This window comes from Topomyia yanbarensis, chromosome 2 (genome assembly GCF_030247195.1).
Source record: "Topomyia yanbarensis strain Yona2022 chromosome 2, ASM3024719v1, whole genome shotgun sequence".
Classification (NCBI taxonomy): Eukaryota; Metazoa; Arthropoda; class Insecta; order Diptera; family Culicidae; genus Topomyia; species Topomyia yanbarensis.
Window position 1 is genome coordinate 2,369,671 of NC_080671.1, and position 23,866 is coordinate 2,393,536.

Below are 23,866 nucleotides of genomic sequence, written 5' to 3' on the forward strand. Positions count from 1 at the left end.
GTTGCATTGCATGCAGCGGGTGCTCACCCAAGCTACCATCCCGAATGTGGTGGTCGATTAAACGTTCCACTGATTTGAGAAGGAAGAGGTCAGACTGATCGGTCTAAAGCTCTTTGTCTCCTCATAAGTGACGCGGCCACCTTTGGGAATGAATTTGACAGTTATTTCCATAACTGAAATACTTCAAACCCGCCGGCTGCCACGCGGCCTCTAGGCTGGTTTTGTCCGGAGAAAGACAATAGAGTTATCAACCTCCTAGTAGACCACAGCCAGTCTTTCTTTTCAAAGAAAGCTCATAATAATTCAGGCAATTATTCTATTTTATATTGATGTAATTTGACAATTACGGCATCTCGGCTAAGAGATAAGTTACAAGATTCCCTTCCCACAATTTTCCAAAAGTCGTCATGATACTTAAAACAATAGGTTCTCAATGTAGGGATTAGACAATATTCTTCCAAAAATATTTTGTATAATATTGAACTAAATTAGTCAGCATCAATCATTTTTTTACGATCCGATTAATTTTTGGTTGGGGGGGTTAAACCCCAACCCCCCCCCCCCCCCCTGGCTACGCCACTATGAATAATATTTGACGCTCGGCCCTCCGGGCCTCGATGAGAAAGTCGGTTTTTGAAGCAACTACATAACCTTTCAATATGAGAAAGGCAAAACTTTCCCCTTTTTACTTTCATCGCCATATACGTTGGAATCGGGATTTGCTGTGCGTTCGAGCTCATCACCCTGTAATTCCGGAACCGTAAGTCGAATCAATTAGAAATTCAATAGCATCCAGTGGGAACGCTGTAACTTGCATTTGAAACCAAGATTGTAAAAAGCGGTGAATTATTCGCTGAGAAATAGGTATGACATTAACTTAGGGACTTAGCAAGTTCCCTGGGGGCATCAAGAACCGTCATAGGTGGCCAATATGGTCAAAGCGACTTCGATGGGTCAATAATGATCTAAACACGCAAATCCAAGTAATGTCGCATACATTCCAGTATGTATTGCATCATTTGGGTATCATGGTGGTACCAGTTTATATGGGAATTTGCTGTGTGTACTCTTCAACCCGTAACTCCGGAACCGGAAGTCGGATCAATAAAAAATTCAATAGCGACCTATGGGATGATTGTACCTTTCATTTGAGACTAAGTTTGTGCAGATAGGTCCAGCCATCTCTGAGAAAAATCGGTGATTGTTTGACACATACATACATACACACGAACTGAGTCGAATGGTATAAGAGATTCGGCCCTGCTGGCCTCGGTTAAAAGTAGAAATTCCGACCGATTGCATAACCTTTCTAGATGAGAATGGCAAAAATATATTAATAATTGGCGGAGTTATGTTTTTTCCCCGAAACCCTTTTTGCCTTTCTCATAAAAAGAAAGTCTTTTATTGAAATTATGCACTATGATGTACAAAAGTTTTGATAAATTTGCTTCACGCAAAGTTCTAAAAAAAATCGCAGAAAAGTGTTTTTTTTTTTCGCTGAAACCTTTACTCACACCTCCCCCCCCCCCCTAAACTATTGACATGGCCACCAATGAACTCGTACTGTAAAATCGTGAAGTTTGATACGTCGCAAGGTAGGGTTTGGTTCAGGTCGGTAAGTGGCCACATTGTCCGGGTCATCTGATCCGAAACATTGCCAGATACTATCCAAGTGGGTTTTAGGACTTTTATTTAGTTGTTTGACGCCTTTTATTTGAAAAAATGCTGTGTGGAACTATTTTCAATTACCATTCCCACCAGCCGCTCTTTCTTTATGTTTCGCCCTCCGACACTGAACCTAAAAATCACATAAAATTTATCTGAAAATCCATATAATTATTTTCCATGTAGCTTTTCGCATAACTTTTATGAGCAAATCACTTAAATGTGCGAGAAATGGTTTGAATTAAATTCATTGGAAAAATCACATACATTTGATATGAACTGCCGTTAAAAGTTATTGGTTTTAGGGAATAGATTTCAAGTGCAATACTTATGAGTATTACTGGTTGCGATAATAAAATTCGTGTGATATTTTAATATTTTTAGATGACTTTTTAGGCTTTATTGTACAAAATTAATGTTTGTTATAAAATAATGAAATTGAAGTTTAAAAAAGTTAATTTAATCTTACTATATCACAATCATCATTCCGTGTGCTCGAGAAGACGGCAGTACGAGAAGTCTACTTTTTGTGGAACATATTCGGCGCTTGAAGAAATGGTGTCACCTTCTGTAAATATATATATTCAGATGAATGGGATAAATATTACATTGTTGATGCTTTTATTGCTAAACGATAAAACTTACATTGTGTTTGTTCCAGATACACAAGAAATCCAAGTCGGTTAACAATTGATTGAACAGATTAACAATTTTTAAAATGTTTTTTTTTTCATATCAGAAAATCATATATCTTTAATCTGATACTACAGATAACCTTCGTTCATATACAATGTATCATATTGACAATAGATAATTATTGGAAACAGATGGAGATGGCTTTTGGTCACGGTTTTAGCCAATATTATTTTATTTGGTCTATCGCCTACGTTTCGAAGGTCTACGCCTTCATCTTCAGGGCAAAAAACGGTTACAATAATATCATCTGTTGAAAACAAAGTGGTCGTTCTTCCAGTTAGCGATAATTATTGGTGTGTCATCATATGTTGTATGTGATTTGCACATAATTTTCAATGGATACACATAGTATGAATGTGATTGTCATCAGATTTAAGCTATGTGATTTTTCTAATAATTTTTACGAGATTTCTTGGTTCAGTGGATATTCACATTTATTTTGCCCGTTCGGATTATAAAAAAACTCTCACAAGATGAAAAATCTCAATCAAACGGTAAAAATGCAACGCTTGCTTTGGTAACTAATAGTTACTCAGACACTGCAACGCCAAAAAATAGAATGCTCGAAATATTGCTACCTCATGACACTCATTAGCTTTCTGGTTAAGAACCTATGTAACTATGGCAGGTATTTTACTTTTACAGGACGCATAAAAACCATATTAGAGTGATCCAATTTCGCTAGAAGTTTATGTAGAGGGCCAAAATCCTTTGTTACACTATACCAGTGTCGCACAAAGCGAAAACAGTTATAAATTAGTACAAAATAAAGTGCGTGTTATTGGGTACGGTGACCCATTTTTAGTATTTTTTATTTTGATTTTATCGATCAACTTTATTATTTTCTATGTAAAATTGCCAACATCACTCGTCATGGGTGCAATTTGTATAGCGCGGCGGTTAGCACTATTTTTTCGCAACACATTAAAATTTACGCATGCTTTAATGTGAAAAATATATACCTGCTATATGGCATATGAGAAAGGCATGCTCACGTTGTTCAAAAAATTATGCGAGGGTTTCATAAAGACAAACACGAACACAACTTCGGACCAAACACGGGCTCCGTATCACCAATAACGCAATCGATCTACAATTAACGTAGGTCCCGTAGTGTTTGATGAGCACACTCAATTGCTCTGACAGGAGGCAAGCATTTGTCTATCATGCATGCCTACCCTCGTAGTCGGACACTTTTTACCGTTTTGATCCGAATTCCGAACAGTTGGGAAACTCTTGTTGCGAATGCGGATAGCCCGCAGATAGATATCATTCTGGTACTACTTAAATAGCTAAACTACGTACTAATCTAAGTACTAAATTTAGGGTTACCAACCGTCCTTATTTTAAAGGACATGTCCTTATTTTCGAGGTTTTGGAAAGCGTCCTTATTTTAATTCAAATGTCCTTATTTTTAGTCTCAAACCTTGGCATATACAGGGTGGTTCAACATGATGTTTTTAACAGGGTATGTCATGTTATTGTAGTTTAGTATTGTTTGCCACCACAGTATGCTCACTATTTTCAAATTATTCAACTATATTTAGAAAATCAGCGATCTGTGAGAAATGTGTTTCGTGCACTCTGACCATAATATGGTCGACATATTCGGCCAACTGACTCCACTATTCGCCATACAAAGAGTAAAAGTTGCAATTCTCGTTATTGGATGATTAGCGAACAAATCGACCACATCCGGCACGTATTGAAGAAAACATAGCGGCAGTGACATTCCCAAGCATCAGAAACCAGCATTACTCGCCTAATTAGCCAGATACCACTTGAAATCCGTCATCAAAAATTGGACCAGTCCAATGGATTACCTCAAGCGCCAACATGGTCAATATTTAAAATAAATTGTTTTCAAACAATAAATGGCAAAAAATGTTCTTTCGATTGACCAATAAATATTTCGCAATTTACTCAATTTTTCAATTTTTTGCGAGATCAAAAAAACGTCATGATGAATCACCCTGTATTAAATTATTCAGATCAACTTTATTCCAAGAGAATCAATTTCGATTGTCAATTTCAAATACTTCCAGCGATTGTTTTTGTTAATGAATACTCTCTGCGACTCATCCCAACCAAAAGTTCTTTTACTCAGTAACTAAAATTTGTTGGATAGCTCGATATGAGGTTTGGCCAAAGTGGTTATCTTCGTTCAATATTGGCACTACACCATTTAAATTTGTCCCAGATCAACTGCTGGAAAATAAGCCAGAATCCCGACTTTGTTCAGAATTCTGGCTCAAGTGACAAATGATTCAGGCTCAAATTCCGAATAGATTTGGCAGGGATGTCCTTAATTTGCTCTCAGTCCATTTGGTAACCCTAACTAAATTGCATTACAAATTACGGACAACATTTTTGTGCAAAACATCAACTCAACTTACTGATTTCTTTTAAGGATTCAGTAGATGTAAAAGTCAAAAGATCCTTTTGATTTTTAGAATCACTGCAACGCACTAATATAATATTATCCACGAAACAATCGATGTTTTTAACAAAAAATGCATACACAATTAAAAATACTAGATGACATTTTTTTCCTAAGCCTACTACCTGGTTATTCAAGTGTTCTGTTTCGGATGTGTGCTCGATACCTAATTGAGGAGTATTATGGAGTCGTTCAATCAGTTATATTACTCAATTTGAGCGTTTAAAAAAAAGGATTTGGATTTTAAAATGGGATAGTGTCCGAAATTCGGTGCAGGCATTTGAACCATAACTGCTAATTCATTCGTTGTTACGAACCAGCAACCGATTCACTTGACACTAGTACTCGAAAGCGTAATAATAGGCTTACATTTGGCTCCGATCCACCAGAACCCCCGCGCGGCATTATGTGCCATGAAATAAAAAAATGTAGGTTAACGTAGCGAACGAGAGTAGTCCACAATCCTATGCATATGCCGAAACAAAACAAACATTCACGCGACGCTGGCTGGAATCCAAGCAAGCGGCGGTCGTCCCTGGTTACCTGGCGGGTCACAACAAACTTCCGGCGCATGCTCCTCTGTGGAACTGCTGGACATTTCGGCTGATGTCAGTCGGTGCTGATTAGCAATGAGTGTCAGAATTTGTGCCTATCGAAGTATTCATCTTGTGTCTCCCGTGCGATTCGGTGTTTGGTAACACTTTTTTTTCTGTTCCGGTTGATCCTCATTGCGAGTTTAACAGTATTCTGGCGAACAATGCCTTCGTAAGTGCGATGAAGATTCATGTTTGTTAGCGTAACAGTTGAACAAACGGAACTGAAAAAATGTTTTTTCGAAGAGTTTTTGCGAAAAACAATGGAAGTTCGTCGACCAGTGGAGAGGGTACCTCCTCCACCAGCAATTCCTCGAATAATGTAAGTGCGTCTCCGGCACGGTATCGTCGTGTTTTGAACGTCGAAGATAATCAACGAGTGCTATCAGTTCTTCAGTTGACTCCACTCTGGGAGTACATTATCCGAAACAATGAGCTTCCGACTGGATTAAATATGAACGAGTTGTTTGGGGAATTCTTGGAACGTCTACACGACCCAGAGTATCAAGTCAGGCAGCATTCGCTACGAGTTCTGATAGATGTGTTGATTGTGCTCCGTGACGAATCCGATGTGTATTTTGGCCCGCTGTTACCACCTATCATCGACAATTTGGGACATCCCTCGCCGGCCGTCCGTAAGGGCGCTCTGGATGTTCTGAAAGTGTACATCGCACAAACTAAAATTCCTGAAACTGTTATGTTGGAAATTATGAACTACGGTATGGATAGGAATCCGAAAGATCCGCTGAGTACTCGGTATATCGTTGGAGTGATGTTGGCTTTACCATCACTGATACAACCGGCAATTCTAACGGCTAAGCGGACGTTTATTTTGAGGGCTGTCATCAATGCGTTGGGAGGTAAAATGACACAAATAACCTACCAAGAAATAGCGCTGAAGATCTTGCTCAAGATTAAAAACGCAATCGGTTCCCGAGAGTTTTACGAATGCATTTCTGTATCCTATCGGAGAGATTTCGATCTGTTGTGTAACGTTTATGGGCTTCCGAATCCCCCGAAAAGTCCCCGCCGAGAGACAGCTGTGAATTTAACCCCACCAGGTTCAACAATCCCAATGCGTAAGTCCTGGAAACCCCATGTGCCTCAAGTTCCTACCACAGAGCTGCATCAGCCACTGCAACCTCTATCTCCGAAAGCTCAACGATGGAAATCGGGAAGCCACAATGACATCACGAGATTGGATAATTACGAAAATAGGGCATCAGATGATCGCCTCAATCACAATCCATACGCAATCAGTAAACTTCCGCACCATGGCAGCTCGGTGGTTCGGCGGATCAGTGTGGATAACGTCATCGATCAAATCGATGAGTCGAAAGTGATAATGGAAACGGAGATCAAGATTAATAAAGAGTCCGTAACAATGCGGATTCTGGAAGCGGAAAATTCTCAGTCGATAAGTGATGAAAGTGACGAGGACATTTCCAAGCGATACGGAATAGTGCGTGTGTTAACGGACAGTGAAGTAGATGAAAGTGTTGGGACGAAAACTCTAGGGACATCCAGTGTGAATCTTGAACTCTCATCGGATGAATATGTACGTAGTACTCCTCGGCGTGTGCGATTCGGTGGAGAGGTGGTGAAAATGCGAACACCAGATAGTGATACGTTCGAGCAAAGTGATCAAGATGTGCTAACAGCTTCTCAGTCTTCTAGTTCTAGTGCTATGAACAATGTTAATAACCACAACTCATCTGTTACGGCTAGTTCTTCCGATAAGTCATCACCGATCCATCAACGTTCCGCGTTGAAATCTTCTACTTCGTCAATCGACCGGTCGAGTTCCTCGCTAAGAAGACAGTATTCGCAATCGGCAGATACTGAGCGATCATCGCCACCCATAAGCAGTGAGTATATTACCAACAGCCAAAGGCCAATGTCTGCCAAATCTAGAAGTTATCTGAGTTCCGAAGACATTCCACATCCCCGGCAAATCGCCTTTGCCAGACGAAGAAGCGTCACATTCGACGAAGATGATATGCGTACCTCAATGCTGTCAATGACTACGATGGAATATTCCAACACACCGTCTCCATCTCCGGAGCCACCGGAACCTCCAGAACAACCGACGGAAAGGCCAAAAACATCGCGGCCCAAATCTGGACGTACTTCCGCTAATGGTTCTGTTAATGTTCCCGTCGAATCGGAGTCAACAAAACTGCCGTCCAATGAGAGTGAAGCGAACGTAGAAGTCACCTCCCAATCCGGGACTCCGGACAATCAAAGTCAACCCGAACCGCAGGAATCTAATCACATGCTAGCAGAAAAAATAGAAGAAGTGAAGCAAGCGATTCAAGGTATCGAAGACAAAATTAACAATGCTGTTCTAAGAAATGTCGAAAGTATAGTCGAACTTCCAGGAAGTCCTTCCAAACTAACGAAAACAGAATCGGTCGACTCTGCTACCACTTCTTCGCCAAAACTACAGAAGCCAAACCTGTCAATAGAAGTTCTGCTTAATACAAGCACGGATACCAAAAATAATCTAGAATCGGATGACACTGGAACGAAGCAGGATAAAAAAGATTACACGAAAGAGTTAAACATTGAAATCCCAAGTGAGGAGAAAATAATAAACGACATTCCTCAAATCGCTGAAAAATCCACCCCAACCTCGAAGATACCGAAGATGATCAAGACAGGAATACCGAAGCTCAACACGATGCCATCGCCAAGAAGACTGAAACCTTCGCCCAAAAACGGTTCAGACAGAAGTCTATCTCCGAGTAAGCTACTCTCGGTTGAAGACAGAAGCCGCTCGAGACGTCGATCGCGATCGGCTACCTCGGCGACCTTCAAACGAAGCACGTACATTAGTCCCTCAGCTTTGAGTCCCGCTCCGCACAGTGGTATCGAAATGATACACAATCTGCTGCGAAGTCCATCGACTTCACCGAACAGAAACCGACGCAAGGGTTCCCCCGGAGATCGTCCAACCACTAGCGACAAAAACAACAACAGCCCAGAAATAAACAACCTAAACTGTAGCAAAAGTGATAAATGTTGTAATGTGAATGAAAATGATATTTACGATGTTTTCGGTAAAACGATAGCCACTCAAACCTCAGTGGACCAATTCGTGCCTTCGGTTGTTGTTTCAAGATCCGAAACAGAGGGAGAGATGTCCAGCATTGCCAACGTGTACGAAGCTACAGATGCCGAGAACAATAATCTTCCAGCTGTGGAAAGTCGACGATCTAGTCTTCCAAAAATTCTACACTCAAGAATTATCAATTCCTGGGAGGATCTGGGCATCGTCGACCAGGCCGTTCTGTTCCAACTGAAAAGTGGAGTAAGTCATAATATAATTACGTCCATTGATTTTTTTTTCTTTCATTTCGCTCCACTAGCCTAAGTAATTTAATTTGGCTTCTTCTTCCACCGCCGTGTCGCTTTCTTTTATCGCACCTCATCTGCTATTAGGGCGAAAAAAGTGAGGCAAAAATCTAGTTCAGAAGTTCTGGTAAATAATAACCAACAAAGCACCATTCACAGGCATCTATCGTGCAACAAACGTGACGACCCCATTTCGGACGCTCTTCTCTTTACTGAAAGTCAAAACGAACTCATTCACTCATATCATAACCAACCGGACGTCGGACACACGACGTAGCCGCCGTAGTGTGCCTCCTTGCGCGCCGGCACCCACTCCAAGACGACGATGAATGGTCCAAATTCCACACGGAGTTCTCATTCGCTTTTATATTTGCCGGCACGCAAGCTTCCTCCGGGGCTGGCTTTTCGGACACATAAGGCAGGCAGAAAAAAAAACTCTCGGCAAAATCAAGTGCAACACGCGATGATTAGGTGTGTATGTACTACATAAGGATGTCGTTCCCCGTGCGGAGCCAAGTTTCCAACAAGGCGTCAACAGAAGGTGTAGGTTATAGGCACTTCCAGTAATGGGAATCACCTTCGCAGGGTTCTTTCACTTCGGGAAAGTGAAACATTCGCTGACTGGTTTGCAGATGGAGACGCATGGTTTTTTTGCTTCCATAAGCAGAGTTGTAAAATGAGGCGATGAATCTCCTTAGTAATTTTGATAAACTGCTGTTCGGTTGAATGACCAAGCGAAAACGACGGAAACAGCCTTGTTTGGTTCGAATTTGATGCCGCATAATGGTGTAAATTTGTGTAATTTGCATAATAACCGTTTCGGTAGCATCGGAACGTTTGTTTGAATTTATGACAAAATGCCGAAAAACAAAGTAAACCTTTTATTTTTTCATCTCCCGATTATGTTTTAAATGTTTTCGAGATAGAAAAGCCATGCTATAAGCCATGGTTGAAAAGGCATAGACATTGAACGTGTAATCAATATTCAATGACATTACCGAAAATTTTAAATTTTAACAATTAGTGATATGATATTAAGCACCACATCAGTTAATATCGTATACGAATGTCATCTCATCTTACCATTCTTGTGTTATATGTGTTTTGACGGAAACGACGCGTATTAACCTGGTAGTCGTCAAAACATAGCATTCGTGTATCCGTCGTATTCTCCATCGCATTGAGGGCATATTGGATTAAGATCAACTTGCTCACCTCAATTTTAACTGGCGGATTCCAGTGATTGGTCCTGGCTTAAAGTTGACATAAAAATTCTCGGCGCCATCTGCGCCAGAAATCATGAAGCTTGTGTTGCATTACATTCCATTCAGTTACACTGTTGAGCAGCACATTTTCAAGACTGTGTTCAGGAAGGGACGGAAACGAGGATCCGACAAGTACGTGATGGCGTCAACGGTTCCAAATCATGATAATCTTCATGCATTGGACGTTATTAGACGGAAATTAATGCAGGAAATACGTGCACGAGTAGTGTTGTTTCGATTTTGTTGTTGAAAAAATTGACGGAAATATCCGTAACCCACGCGTACGCCTACTGCGATCAGCTTCTATTCAAGTTTCACTCTGCCCGGTCAATCTTATACTACGTAAACGCGGCGTTGTACTAAAAGAACAAAACCGCGTTTTTTGAAAAATATCAAAAATATTAATATTATAAAAATATGTTTTAACTTAAATTCACCGGATTCCATATTCAGTGGAATCTAACGTATTGTATTGCGGATATTTAGGTTGGGCAGATAGTGAACTGCTATTAAGCAGCTTTTTTGCTTCGTTCGATTTTACAGGTTTTAACCTTAGGGTCATTCGTCTTTTTTGGGGTAGAAAAAGCTTTTTTTCTAAAAATCTAAAAATTTTCGTGTGCCGTACTAATGGACCAGATGAAATTCAAAGATGACGGCATGAAAAACATGAACGAAATTCACTGTTGAAACTGTACGCATTAGAAAAGATCTCTGTTACTTTTTGTTCTTTTGACGAACACTTTTGTGAATTAATGCATACAAAAGATAATAAAAAGCTGGAAAAGATAAGAAACGATTGTTTAACAAGAATAAAAGATAGTTTGTTAGTTCTAGCATATCTGGTACAACGTCAATAGACTTTGGATTTTGCGTACTGTTGATTTATCGACGTCTACCGCACGAACCATTATACAGATGCCACTAGTGTAACAACGTATTTTAATTTAAACAATTAGGACAACTGGCGCATTATTTGTTCTCTTTGGCACGTCAGTTCGTCGGTGGGCATACTACAGACCCGTGGTTATTTTATCTACTAGACAGCTACGTTTCTTGTTACTCTAGTTTTGTTCACAGTTTACGTCTGACGAACGCGAAAAATCATTTGGATGCACAGACCAACTTCGTAAGCCACTTTGCAATCAAGTGTACAAAGCAAGCGTTAGCCAGGATAAACCAATTGATATTGATTGAAAAGGAGAAACCCGCTACCGGATACGATACGTAAAACATTTATCTGTAGTATATCAAAGATACCGGTTCATGGTTGGGTCTTTGGTAGAAAGTTTTGAATATAATCAAACCTGCGATTCTAATGTTCTCAAGATTCGGTTACAGGTTTGGTCAAAAGATCTGAAGTCGGTGCGTTGGATCCTTTCGAATCGATGGCGTTCTTCATTGTTCGTTTCTTTATTGGCGTTCTTCATTATTTTAATCAGTTTAGTTTCGGATTCCCTAAACGCAGCAAAGAAGTTGTATGATCAGCTATTTTGAAAAATGCGATGTGAATGTCTATGTTCTTCGATAGCACCCACTTGGTAGAATTGACAACCGTTTTTCTTTAAAAACCATAGATGTCTTGCAAATTGTTCTGCCGAATTCCGACATGGCTATACTAATTTCTTGCCATGACCTGAATATTAGGCGTTACGCTATCCATAATTTATATTTTTATCCAAATCTACATTGTGACCCCGCAGTAGATGAAGCGATTGCAATCAATCAGCAGATATCTAATCTATTCCCTAATAAAAAAATATTATGCACAAACTTTAACCCATATAGTCCAACGATTCCACATATTGTTTGGATGATACCCTGAACAGGTCGTTAGGTTCTTAAACCATACGATGTTTATTAGGGTTCCCCCTTCAGCGAAAGCATCAAGGACAGTCTAACAAAAATATTTCACATGATTAAACCAGGTTTATATTATTCGAGCATGCAATGATTAAACCAATTTTTGTATTAGAATCCGTGAACAAGGTTGTCGCATTGTAGTTCGGCTGGATAGTATCGGTATTCCTGTACCATTATTTACTACATCTTTGCTGTATTAATCAAGGAATCGAGTGGACCGACCACTATTGGTACAGCAGATATTCACTGCGACGAGCTTTGTAGAAGGAAAGTCGCTTTGGTTTGGTCCTTCTTCTTCTTCTCTTTCTGTTTGTGACTGTATAAAGTCACTTTTGTGGATTGTTAGCATCGACCGCGGCAATGGTCGCGGTTTTTTAGTACAAATCGCGACAATTCTGCGTACCTTTGCCGTTCCGCTTCCGTCGCCATTGCGTTTGGGCCTTAACGCTATCTTGATGACATTTTTTTTGTTGCCAATTATTATAACATGTTTTAACTCTGTAGTGTGAACATGGTATTAGACTGGTACAGAACCAATAATTTTATTTTTGTACTACACTCTGCCGTACAAAAAAGCCGTCATGAAGGTAAACGTTCGTGAAATCCCAAATAGAGCCCTTGTAAAAGTGTCTCCACTACCCTAGCTTTACCCTAGATTTGACTAAAAAGGGTAATGACAAATGTGCGTGCATTTTGAGGATATTTGAAGAACCTCTGCAATTTGGTAGCGTTAATATTTATATAAATATCGAAAGTATGCTTCACACAAGCAAAATATTCTTGCAGTACTGAAATAAAATACATTTAATTTTAAAATTCAGTTTTCCCTCCGTTTATGAACACTCGGCATCTTTCATATTCCTATATCCTATATCCATTACTGGCATTGAAAAGAGTGATACCGATCACACTGATAGATTCGAGTAATTTTTATGTTTCGTTTTAAAAGTGATCATGTCATGGCTGTCTTCGACACAACAGTTTGTTGAATAGGGATATTGCTGTTATTATATAAAATTTGGCCATCTGTAAGCGAAGTGGAATACAGGTTGGATGGTCAGATTACACCGTCTGGGAAGACTATAGCGTAGTCGGTAGGTTAACCACACTGTACGGCTCACCTGAGTTCGAACTCCCACCACCGCATATAGTGTGTTAGGCCGTTTGCCACTAGCGGTCAAATCGGTCAGGAAAACAAGTAACTTTTTAAGATGCACTCAGATTATCTTTCTTTTTCGACGATATTTGGACATCAGCAACACCATGTTGTGAAAATCTGGAATAGTCTTTGTTCTCCATATATTTTGAATACCACTCTATATTTATTTATTTATTTATTTATTTTTCATTTTTCATCTGACCCATGTTGGTCTACATGAAATTTAATGTTGTTGTATGGGAAAAGCCCATTTTAAGGTTCACTTCGGAAGCAGACCTCGAATGCGCGTAAAAACCCATATTCTTTTCGCACGTTTTTTCTACAATTACAATGATCTGGAATCAGGAATCAGTAGCGTCTGGCTCAAATGGCACGTTCCCCATATTGATCGGAGATTTGTGCCTTGCCAAGAATCGTCTTTTCATCATTTTCCTGATGAGAAGGATTGGGGAAGTGGTAAGGTTAGGGGTAAGGAAAACAACGACACAGAACAATTAAAACAGAGCATTCTGCACCCCCGGAGTGATGCTGAACGATCTGCAGGTGTTACAACAGCAGGAATAAAACTTCCAACCCCCGGAGGGATTTAGAACCTCTACCCAAACAGTGAGCGGATATATCAACACCCCCGAGGGGATATTGAGATAACAGAACGACAACACCCCCGAAGAGATATTGTCATTCAAATACGGCTAAAAAAACTATAGCCCTTTACCACACTGGGTTAGGAACAAAAGCATATCCTTAAATTTCAGCTCTCTGTACATAGGTTCATCTATGTATGGAGAACCAAAAAACCGGATGCGCAATTGCATTAATACAGGGCAATTGCATATCAAATGATATGATGTTCCGTAATCGGATTCACAAAAATCACATGAATAATACTCAGCGCGCTGAATAGTATCCATGTGATAATTGAGTTTGCAATGTCCAGTCAGTGCCCTGACCAGAATACTGCAGTTGTGCTTGGAAAAATGCAACAAATTTCTTGACATTTTCGGACTCACATCCGGCAGAAAAGCCTTTGTTTGAACGCAAGTTTGCAAGCTACGCCAATGGTTGGCATGTTCGAATGCAGCCCAAGAGCGAATCTTGTGCTTTATCCAACTTATTGACAGTGGTAGAACTTGTTCTGGACCAACGAAATCAGTCGCAGCGCCAGCTCTAGCCAATTCGTCCGCCCATTCATTTCCAGTAATACCGGAATGACCGGGTACCCATATGTAGTAGATAAGTAAGGCTATAAAGAAAAATAAATAATATAATTATCTTAAAATGTACTTACAAAATGCCTACGACGGTGATATACATCACTGAAATTTATTAAACAGAATTATAGAACAAAACAAAAACAAAAACTGACGTTTCCTATATTATATTGTTTTACTGTGAAGTGCGCTATTAATATAGGAAATATCGTTTAGGGTTGGAGTCTCGGGAGAGCTTAAAAATGATGTGTATGTGAAGATGGATATGAATCATTGATCAAGGTAGTTGCTTAAAGGTATAGGCCATGCACTGAATTAAAAGTGCTTTCGAGAGTTTTGTTTGAAAGCTGTTAGAAGAGAGATATCCGAGAACGAGCATAAGTTGCGTTCATACAATAATGGATAAACGGTCAACCAATGAACGTGTGTGCGTGTTTTTAGTGAAAGAAATTTTAGTATGTGTAATGCATAAGGTATCGTTAAAAGATTTGATTCGACATTCAGAAAACTAACTTTAGAGCGAACAGACGCGTTTAAAATTTTCTCGACGCTGAAAAAAAATGGACGGTGAGAACATGGTCGGTTACCACAATGGCGCAGCCCACGCTTCCTCAGGGTGAGTATTTCAAGAGATATAATTTAAAAGAATCGTTGGTAATGATTGTTGAATCAATAATTACTGTTAAAATAAAATGAAACAATCAAAGATATCCATAATTATATATCTCATAGATCAAAGATATCCATAATTTGAACTTTTTCCTGATGGTGGTGAGTAGGCTAAAAATATAAATGGTAGGCTCATCATGACACAAGAAACAAAAACAACTTAAAAAAAAAGAGATTAAAAATTAAAAAAACGGTATGACATTGACACTTTATATGATTCAAAAAAAAAAATCTGATGGTAGTAAGTAGGCTGAAAAAAAAAATTTGACTCAGTAGGCTTACTATGACATAGAAGCATAAAAAAAAATCTAATTTGATAAAGAAAAAAAAAAGAGTGCTATAATACAACAGTAAAAATGAATACAGGTTTCCTTTTATTTTTAGGAAAGGAATTATTAAGAAAAAGAAGAAAAGTGATTCTTCTTCAGTTGTAAAGCCAATTACTGCTAGAGTCAATGCGCCAAAGAAAAAGAAAAATTCCGCTCATGATGTCAATAAATTTGACGTGTTGACAAGCGAGTTGGAAGCGGAAAAATCGCGCTCAGATGAGCTTCGCAAGGAGCTGGACAAAATTAGAATAGAGAAGGAACATTTTGAAGCTATTGCCAAAGCAACACCAGCCACGGTTGTTGAGAACCAGAGCATAAGCGATTACAGTGAATACTTCCGGCCACACAGCACACAGCGTGACAAGTCGATGATAGAAGAATCTCGGTTCATGTCATCAATCAATCAGTTGTCCATCTCATCAGTCAATGTGCCTGAGTGCAAACCAATAGGAGAGGATGGAGAAATATATCGCTACGCGTTTGAGCAATGGAAGGATCTCTTGGTAGACTCAATGTTGCTAGCCGGCGTTTCTGATGAAGCAACACAGTTCATGATTTTCAAGGTGAAAGCTGGCTCACGATTACTGGATATTTATAAAAATTCCAAATCGGATGAAAATGCTCCGGATTCTGCATCTTGTCCCTTCTCAAATGCAATGCATCGTCTGAAAATCTACTTTGGCTCCGGTTCAGATGTAATGTGGCAGCGGCGAAAATTGGCTCTCATGTTTCAGAAGGCAGAAGAATCCGATTCAGCTTACATAAATAGAGTTGGAACAACAGCCCGGTTGTGCGAATATGGAGAAGACAGAGAGTCAGAAGCCATATTGGGAACTGTGGCCGATCACGCTCGCAGTAAAGAGGTTCGTACAGCAGCTCTGAAAATGCTGCATCGCAAGGGATCCTTCACAGACCTTATCGATAAGGTACGAGAAATTGAATGCATTCGCTTTAGTGAGCAATTCTTTAAAGAAAGACATGAACCGAAGGAACAAGCGCATATGGCACCGGTTAGTGCTGATTTCCCATTGAATGCTCAGCAATATCGTCAACACATTAACGTTCCTCCTTATCAACGTGGTCGGTCTCGTGGATATCCAGTACGCCGGTTCAACAGGCCAGGAAATCAACGCTTTTTCAGTAACGATAGGTCACCGTATACACAACTAGGTAATCGAGCTCCTATACAAAGTACCAGATGCTGGAGATGTACTAGTGTGTACCACCATCCAACTGTTTGTCATGCCGTTAGTAAAATTTGCAGAAACTGTGGAAGTGAGGGTCATATACAAATAGCATGCAAGTCGAGAATCCATACAGGAACTAAACGAGAGTCTGAGTATGAAGAATCAATCGACCAAGATATTCCACCGCGTAAGATCGCTGCCATACAGGAACAGGATAGCGATGATGTATCTGTGGAAAAAGTAAGTGATGAAATCAAAAATTAAATATATATTATGTACACTTCAATATCAAAATTTGAATTACTAATCAATATGAAATAGTCATTATATATTAAATCTAATTTGAAAAATAAAGTAATGATGTAAATTTAAAAGAAAACTGCTGAGCTAAAAAAAAAACAAAAGGAAAGAAAATTCCACTGATCAAGCAATTTATTTTGATAGGTTGTACCTCTGGCAATGGATGAAAAAGTAGCGGCACATCGGGTGGCTACGATTTCACACATGATGGATGAAGGAATCATTGAGGTTACCGTTGCGGGTATGCCATGCCAGTTCCTCATTGATTCTGGAGCTCAAGTTAATACGTTCACGGAAAAATTATTTCGTGTGATGATCTCGGATTCACGGTACTGTTATGGGGTTTTCAACATACAGGAGAAATCAGACCGATCTCTTAAAGCATATGCATCGGCGGGAGAAATTGCGGTGGTAGCAACATTTGAAGCCTACCTATTTATTTCTAACGAGAGACCGACCTATCTAGAGAAATTCTACGTTGTTAGGGAGCTTCGGTCCCTTTTGAGTCGATCAACAGCGACACGATACAGCGTGCTTCTGTTGGGAGTCAATGTACCAGTTACTATCGATGGAAATTCAAAAGTCTTCTTTCTAACGGGAGAAATAGCTTCAGTCAACTGTAAGGAACATTTTCCGAAGTTTAACATACCTCCGGTGAAAATTTCATACAATAAATCGGAACCACCATGTAGGAACATCTACCTCAGTATACCGCAAGCGGTTAGACCGCTAGTTGAAGAACGCCTTCAGCAACTAGTGAACGCGAATATCATCGAAATAGTTACTGATGACATGGACACCTCATTTTGTTCGTCCATGATCGTTGTGCCAAAAGGAAAGCATGACATTCGACTCGTTATTGACTTAAGAGGTCCTAACCAATATATCTACCGTACTCCATTCAGTATGCCCACGTTGGAGAGTATAGTTGCCAAATTAAATGGAGCTAAATGGTTTTCCACGATTGATTTGAGTAATGCCTTCTTTCACGTGGAACTCGATTCAGAATCTCGCCATTTGACAAATTTTTTTACCGAGTTTGGGATGTTCCGATGTGTGCGACTACCGTTTGGTTTGTGCAATGCACCCGATTTATTCCAGGAAATCCTACAGAGGAAAATACTTGGTGGTTGTGAAGGAGTCACAAATTACCTTGATGATGTCCTGGTTTATGGAAAGACGAAAGAGGAGCACGACGCAAATCTTGCTGCAGTGCTTGCTCGATTGAAGGAACATAACGTACAGCTAAATGAATCAAAATGCGTATTTAGTAGTCAATCAGTCAATTTCCTAGGATTCGTCCTTACACCAGAAGGCTGGAAGATTGATGATGAAAAGATAGCGGCCATAAAAAGTTTTCGGAGACCAGAGAATCGTGCTGAAGTAAAAAGCTTTCTTGGATTAGTTACTTTCATCGACCGGTTCATTACTAACAGGGCAGATAAAACAGAGCACCTAAGAGCATTGGCTAATTCTCATGAGTTTCATTGGTCAGAACGAGAAGAAAAAGAATTTCGATATCTGCAAGATGGCGCTCTAAATACTATAAAATCACTTGGATACTATAGTCCAACAGATACCATAGAACTATATGTAGACGCGTCTCCTGTTGGCTTAGGAGCAGTGTTGGTACAGTTCGACAATGCTCGTATACCAAGAGTTATAGCATGTGCTTCCAAAGCACTAACACCTACAGAGAAAAAGTATCCTCATACGCATAAAGAATCACTAGCCGTCGTATGGGGTGTAGAACGATTTGCATCGTATCTACTAAGCAGACACTTCACCGTCAGAACTGATGCAGAGGCAAACGAGTTCATTTTCGGGTCTAGCCATAGAGTCGGTAGACGAGCTTTAGCGCGGGCAGATGCATGGGCCCTTCGACTACAGCCCTATGACTTCGAAATAAAAGGAATTCCAGGGAAATCTAATGTTGCTGACGCTCTCTCACGACTGTTAAATCGGTCTCAAGAAGCAGTACCATTCGAGGAAGACGAAAATCATTTTCTGTTCGTTCTTGATACAGGTTTCCTGGAATTGACGTGGGAAGAAATTGAATTCAGTTGTGAGAACGACGACCAGCTCCAACAATTACGTGTTGCCGTTGAACTTGATCAATGGCCACCAGAGCTTCGAAAGTACGAAGCTCAAAAGAAATATTTGCATTCAATGGGATTCCTCATCTTCAAGGACAATCGAGTCATCTTGCCGGATTCTCTACGTCAACGTGTCATGCAAATGGCACATGGTGGTCACATAGGTGAAGTAGCGATGAAACGAATCATGAGGGAATATTTCTGGTGGCCGAGAATGTCAACCGATGTTGAGCGCTTTGTTAAGAATTGTGAAACATGCCTCCGTCTTTCCAAGAAAAATCCTCCTGTGCCACTCAGCAGCCGAGAATTGCCTGACGGCCCGTGGCAAATTCTCCAAATAGATTTTCTGAGCATCCCTGGATTTGGTTATGGTGAATTTTTGATAGTAGTCGACACCTACTCTCGTTATTTATCTGTGGTTGAAATGAGGCATATGGATGCTGAAAGCACAAATACAGCACTTTGTGAAGTATTCCGACTCTGGGGTTGTCCGCTAATTATACAGAGCGACAATGGTCCGCCTTTTCAAGGTACTCAATTCATACAATTCTGGGAGAGCAAAGGCGTTAAGATACGAAAATCAGTTCCACTTAGTCCACAATCAAACGGGGCTGTAGAACGACAGAACCAAGGGATAACGAGAGCATTGGCAGCATCCAAAATTGATGGCACTAACTGGAGACGTGCGCTTCAACTATACACTCACAATCATAACAATTTGGTTCCACATTCCAGACTGTTAGTAACTCCCTTTGAGCTAATGTGTGGATGGAAGTATCGTGGACATTTTCCGTGTCTCTGGGAGCGCTCACGTAAGCAGTTGGACCGTACAGATATCCGTGAAAAAGATGCTGAAACGAAATTGATAAGTAAAGAAGATGCAGATTTAGCAAAAGGAGCGAAACAATCGGATATAAAAATTGGCGATACGGTATTACTAGCTCAAAATAAAAAATCCAAAACTGATTCTGCTTTCTCACAAGAACGTTACAAGGTCGTAGCGAGAGACGGTCCCAAAGTCGTTTTGATAAGCAGTAATGGTATCCAGTACGCACGTAATGTGCAAGACGTAAAAAGGGCTCCTGTAACACCAGATGAAGCTTCAAATATGAACGTTTCTCCAGATATGTCACATTCGAACGACGCAGATTGCATGGAGAAAGTAAATAGTGATCCGAATTCCCCTCATGTGATGGACACATCGGTTCCTCTCGCCCTCGGTGATGTTGTGAATCCTCAATCATCCAATTTTAAAAGATTTCGACGAGACATCAAAAGACCTAGCAGATTCGACGATCAATTTGTTTACGCTGTATTTCAATAGCGAATAAATTTGGCTGTTTTTTGCAATAAGAGTAGAGTAATAGGAGAATGTAGTAGATAAGTAAGGCTATAAAGAAAAATAAATAATATAATTATCTTAAAATGTACTTACAAAATGCCTACGACGGTGATATACATCACTGAAATTTATTAAACAGAATTATAGAACAAAACAAAAACAAAAACTGACGTTTCCTATATTATATTGTTTTACTGTGAAGTGCGCTATTAATATAGGAAATATCGTTTAGGGTTGGAGTCTCGGGAGAGCTTAAAAATGATGTGTATGTGAAGATGGATATGAATCATTGATCAAGGTAGTTGCTTAAAGGTATAGGCCATGCACTGAATTAAAAGTGCTTTCGAGAGTTTTGTTTGAAAGCTGTTAGAAGAGAGATATCCGAGAACGAGCATAAGTTGCGTTCATACAATAATGGATAAACGGTCAACCAATGAACGTGTGTGCGTGTTTTTAGTGAAAGAAATTTTAGTATGTGTAATGCATAAGGTATCGTTAAAAGATTTGATTCGACATTCAGAAAACTAACTTTAGAGCGAACAGACGCGTTTAAAATTTTCTCGACGCTGAAAAAAAATGGACGGTGAGAACATGGTCGGTTACCACACCATAGAAGGTAGATAGCATTTGAAATGCTAAGTTCTTCGATTTGAGTTCGACATGCGATTACTAATTTCGATCTCGAATCTGCCGAACTAAGTGATTTCAGGGCAGCCTGACTGTCAGAGTAAAAATAGATTCTTTTACCGAAAATTCCCTGTTGAAGTGCGGATTGTACGCCACACAGAATCGCAAAGATTTCTGCTTGGAATACGGTACAGTATCTACCAAGCGAATGAGATTGGTTTAAACTCATCTCATGACAATAGACACCAGCACCAGCTCGGCCCTCCAACAAAGAACCGTCCGTATAACAAACTACGTATTATTGTCGCTCCATCCAGCCAGACAGCCATTCCTCACGAAGAGGAATTCTCACATTGAAAGTTTTAGAAGGAAAACTACATGTGAGTGTAAGGTCACTGGGAGCAAGTGTATATTCATCCCAAGTAACCATTTGGGGCCACAGTCTTGTGTGGCTAGTTACACGATCTATTGGGTTACTGTTCCAGAGCCCAGTAACCTTAAGACGGTATGCACAAGAAAGTGCTTCTTGTTTCAGAAACACATGTAGTGGTTTTATGTTCAAAAGTGCCTCGAGAGCAGCAGTAGGTGTTGTCGAGAACTCACCAGTCATCGCCATCAAGACCATCCTCTAAAGATGGTTTAACTTTGATTGGATTGTCATGACTTCTCCCTTCTGCCACCAAACAAGGCACCCGTATGCCAGTATTGGTCTAACAATTGTTGTGTAGATCCACTGAACGTACTTGAGTTTGAGTCCCCAAGATTTGCCGAAAGCCCGTCTACATTGGCCAAAGGCCATGCAAGCTTTCTTGATCCTGAAATCGATGTGAGCTGTCCAATTAAGTTTTGAGTCGAGAATTACCCCAACGTACTTAACCTGATCTTCGACAATAATTTCAGAGTCAAAAAACTGCAATGGACGAGCTCCGATTGTAATCCTTCGTTGCGTGAAAAGCACCATTGAGGTTTTATTTGGATTAACTGATAGTCCAACATGAAGACACCACCGCTCGACAACACATAAGGCTTGTTGCATCAAATCAAAAAGTGTGTTAATGCAAATACCGGTGATCATTATATGATAATCATCGGCGAAACCATACGTCGGAAACCCAAGCTCATTTAGTTTTCTCAACAAGCTATCGGCGACAAGGTTCCATAGAAGTGGTGACAGCACACCACCTTGAGGACATCCGCAGACACTCAGTTTCCTCATCTCTACTTGTCTTAACGATGAGCACAGATGTCGGTTGCTAAGCATTGCGTGTATCCAGTTCGTGATATATGAAGGTACTCCATGACCTCGTGCTGCTTCCAAAATGGATTCGAAAGACACGTTGTCAAAAGCACCTTCAATTTCGAGAAAAACTCCTAAACTTGATTGCTTTTGTGAAAAAGCTTTTTCAATGTTGTAGACAACATTGTGTAACAGGGTGGTAGTAAACTTCCCCCGCTGATATGCATGTTGCATTGCATGCAGCGGGTGCTCGCCCAAGCTACCATCCCGAATGTAGTGGTCGATTAAACGTTCCACTGATTTGAGAAGGAAGGAGGTCAGACTGATCGGTCTAAAGCTCTTTGCCTCCTCATAAGTGACGCGGCCACCTTTGCGAATGAATTTGACAGTTATTTCCATAACTGACATACTTCAAACCCGTCGGATGCCACGCGGCCTTTAGGCTGGTTTTGTCCGGAGAAAGATAATACAGTTATCAACCTCCTAGTGGACCACAGCCAGTTACTGGGGAGTTCGCCCGGCTCTTCCCAGGCTCCGTTCGCCATTGAGAATATTTTAAACCCCCTCAACAATTTTACCCATAGCACGGGTCGCATGACACTATGGAATTGGGGTTCCCTGTTTGGTGTTACCACCGGAACAGGTAGTCCGTAGTGTAATTCTTAGCCGGTTCAAACAACCACTACCGACACTACACGGCTTATCTAGGCTGTTCGGAGAAAGAAGCTGACATTTATGGACAGCTCCCATAGATGGCCGAACAGCCAAGTGGCTGGTTGACCCCACTGGAGCTACAGAGTAGGAAATGGTTCGGTGTAAGCGCTTCCGATTCCTCTGAGTCGAGCGGTAAGTATGTCAAAGGTCTAGTATACACTAAACTTTCTGCTTCCGCCGCTAAGGTATGCAGTCCTTCGTCGTCTAACTTACCGTCCGAATACGCGTCCCCCATTGCAGTCTAAACGGAGGGTACTAGTCGCTCCCAAGCTCCACCCATGTGCGGGGCTTCCGGCGGGATGAAATTCCATTTGGTTGATATATTAGTGAAAGTTGCTGTCAATTCCTGGTTGATCTGCTCTCGAAGAATTCGTTCCGCCCCATGAAAGTTTGTTCCATTGTCAGTGAAGAATTCGAGTGGTGAACCACGACGGGATATGAACCTCCGGATACATGATATGCAGGATGCGGTTGATAGATTGTAAGCGATCTCCAAATGCACGGCGCGTACAGTGAGACACGTGAATAAAGTAATCCATCGTTTGACGCTTGACCTTCCTACTTTCACCAATAATGGGCCAAAGTAATCTACTTCAACGTAGGTGAATGGGCGAATATGATCAGCTAATCGTGCCAGAGGTAATGGGGCCATTGGAGGGATTTTCGGTTGAGCCTTCCGAATTTTACAGTATTAGCAATTTAGGGCCACCTTTCGCACGATAGTTCCAAGTCTGGGTATCATGTAACATTGCCGCATTTCATTAAATACCGTTTCCATGTTTGCATGACGATATAAGCGATGATACTAATCCACAAGAAGCATTGTCACCTGGTGATCCCTTGGCAAAACAATAGGGAAACGGGTGTCGAATGGAACATGTTTCGATGGCCTTTCTCGCTCGGCTGCTCTGCCGCAACAAGCCTCTGTCGTCTAGCACCGGTACCATTTGGTACAGTACGCTCTGATTCTCAATTGGCTTCCTCTGTTCGACAGGTAGGCTACTATTATACCTCAACACTATTATTTCATCGGTATACGTTTCGTACTGTGTTTGCTTAAAGATAGCTTCGCTGGCGGCTTGAAGTTCCTCCTGTTGCAAATGCCCAGTTAGTTTTGGG

General features: G+C 40.6%; 1 protein-coding gene across 1 annotated transcript in view; it reads left to right on the top strand.

The window, feature by feature from the left end:
- Positions 1 to 5,371: 5,371 nt before the first annotated feature.
- The window catches only part of LOC131678491 (uncharacterized), a 110,023-nt gene continuing 91,528 nt past the window's right edge, over positions 5,372 to 23,866 (top strand). The window contains exon 1 of the mRNA XM_058958671.1: positions 5,372 to 8,707. Within this exon, the coding sequence (XP_058814654.1) occupies positions 5,627 to 8,707 (3,081 nt within the window). The 5' untranslated portion in view covers positions 5,372 to 5,626. The remainder of the gene's footprint in view (positions 8,708 to 23,866) is intronic.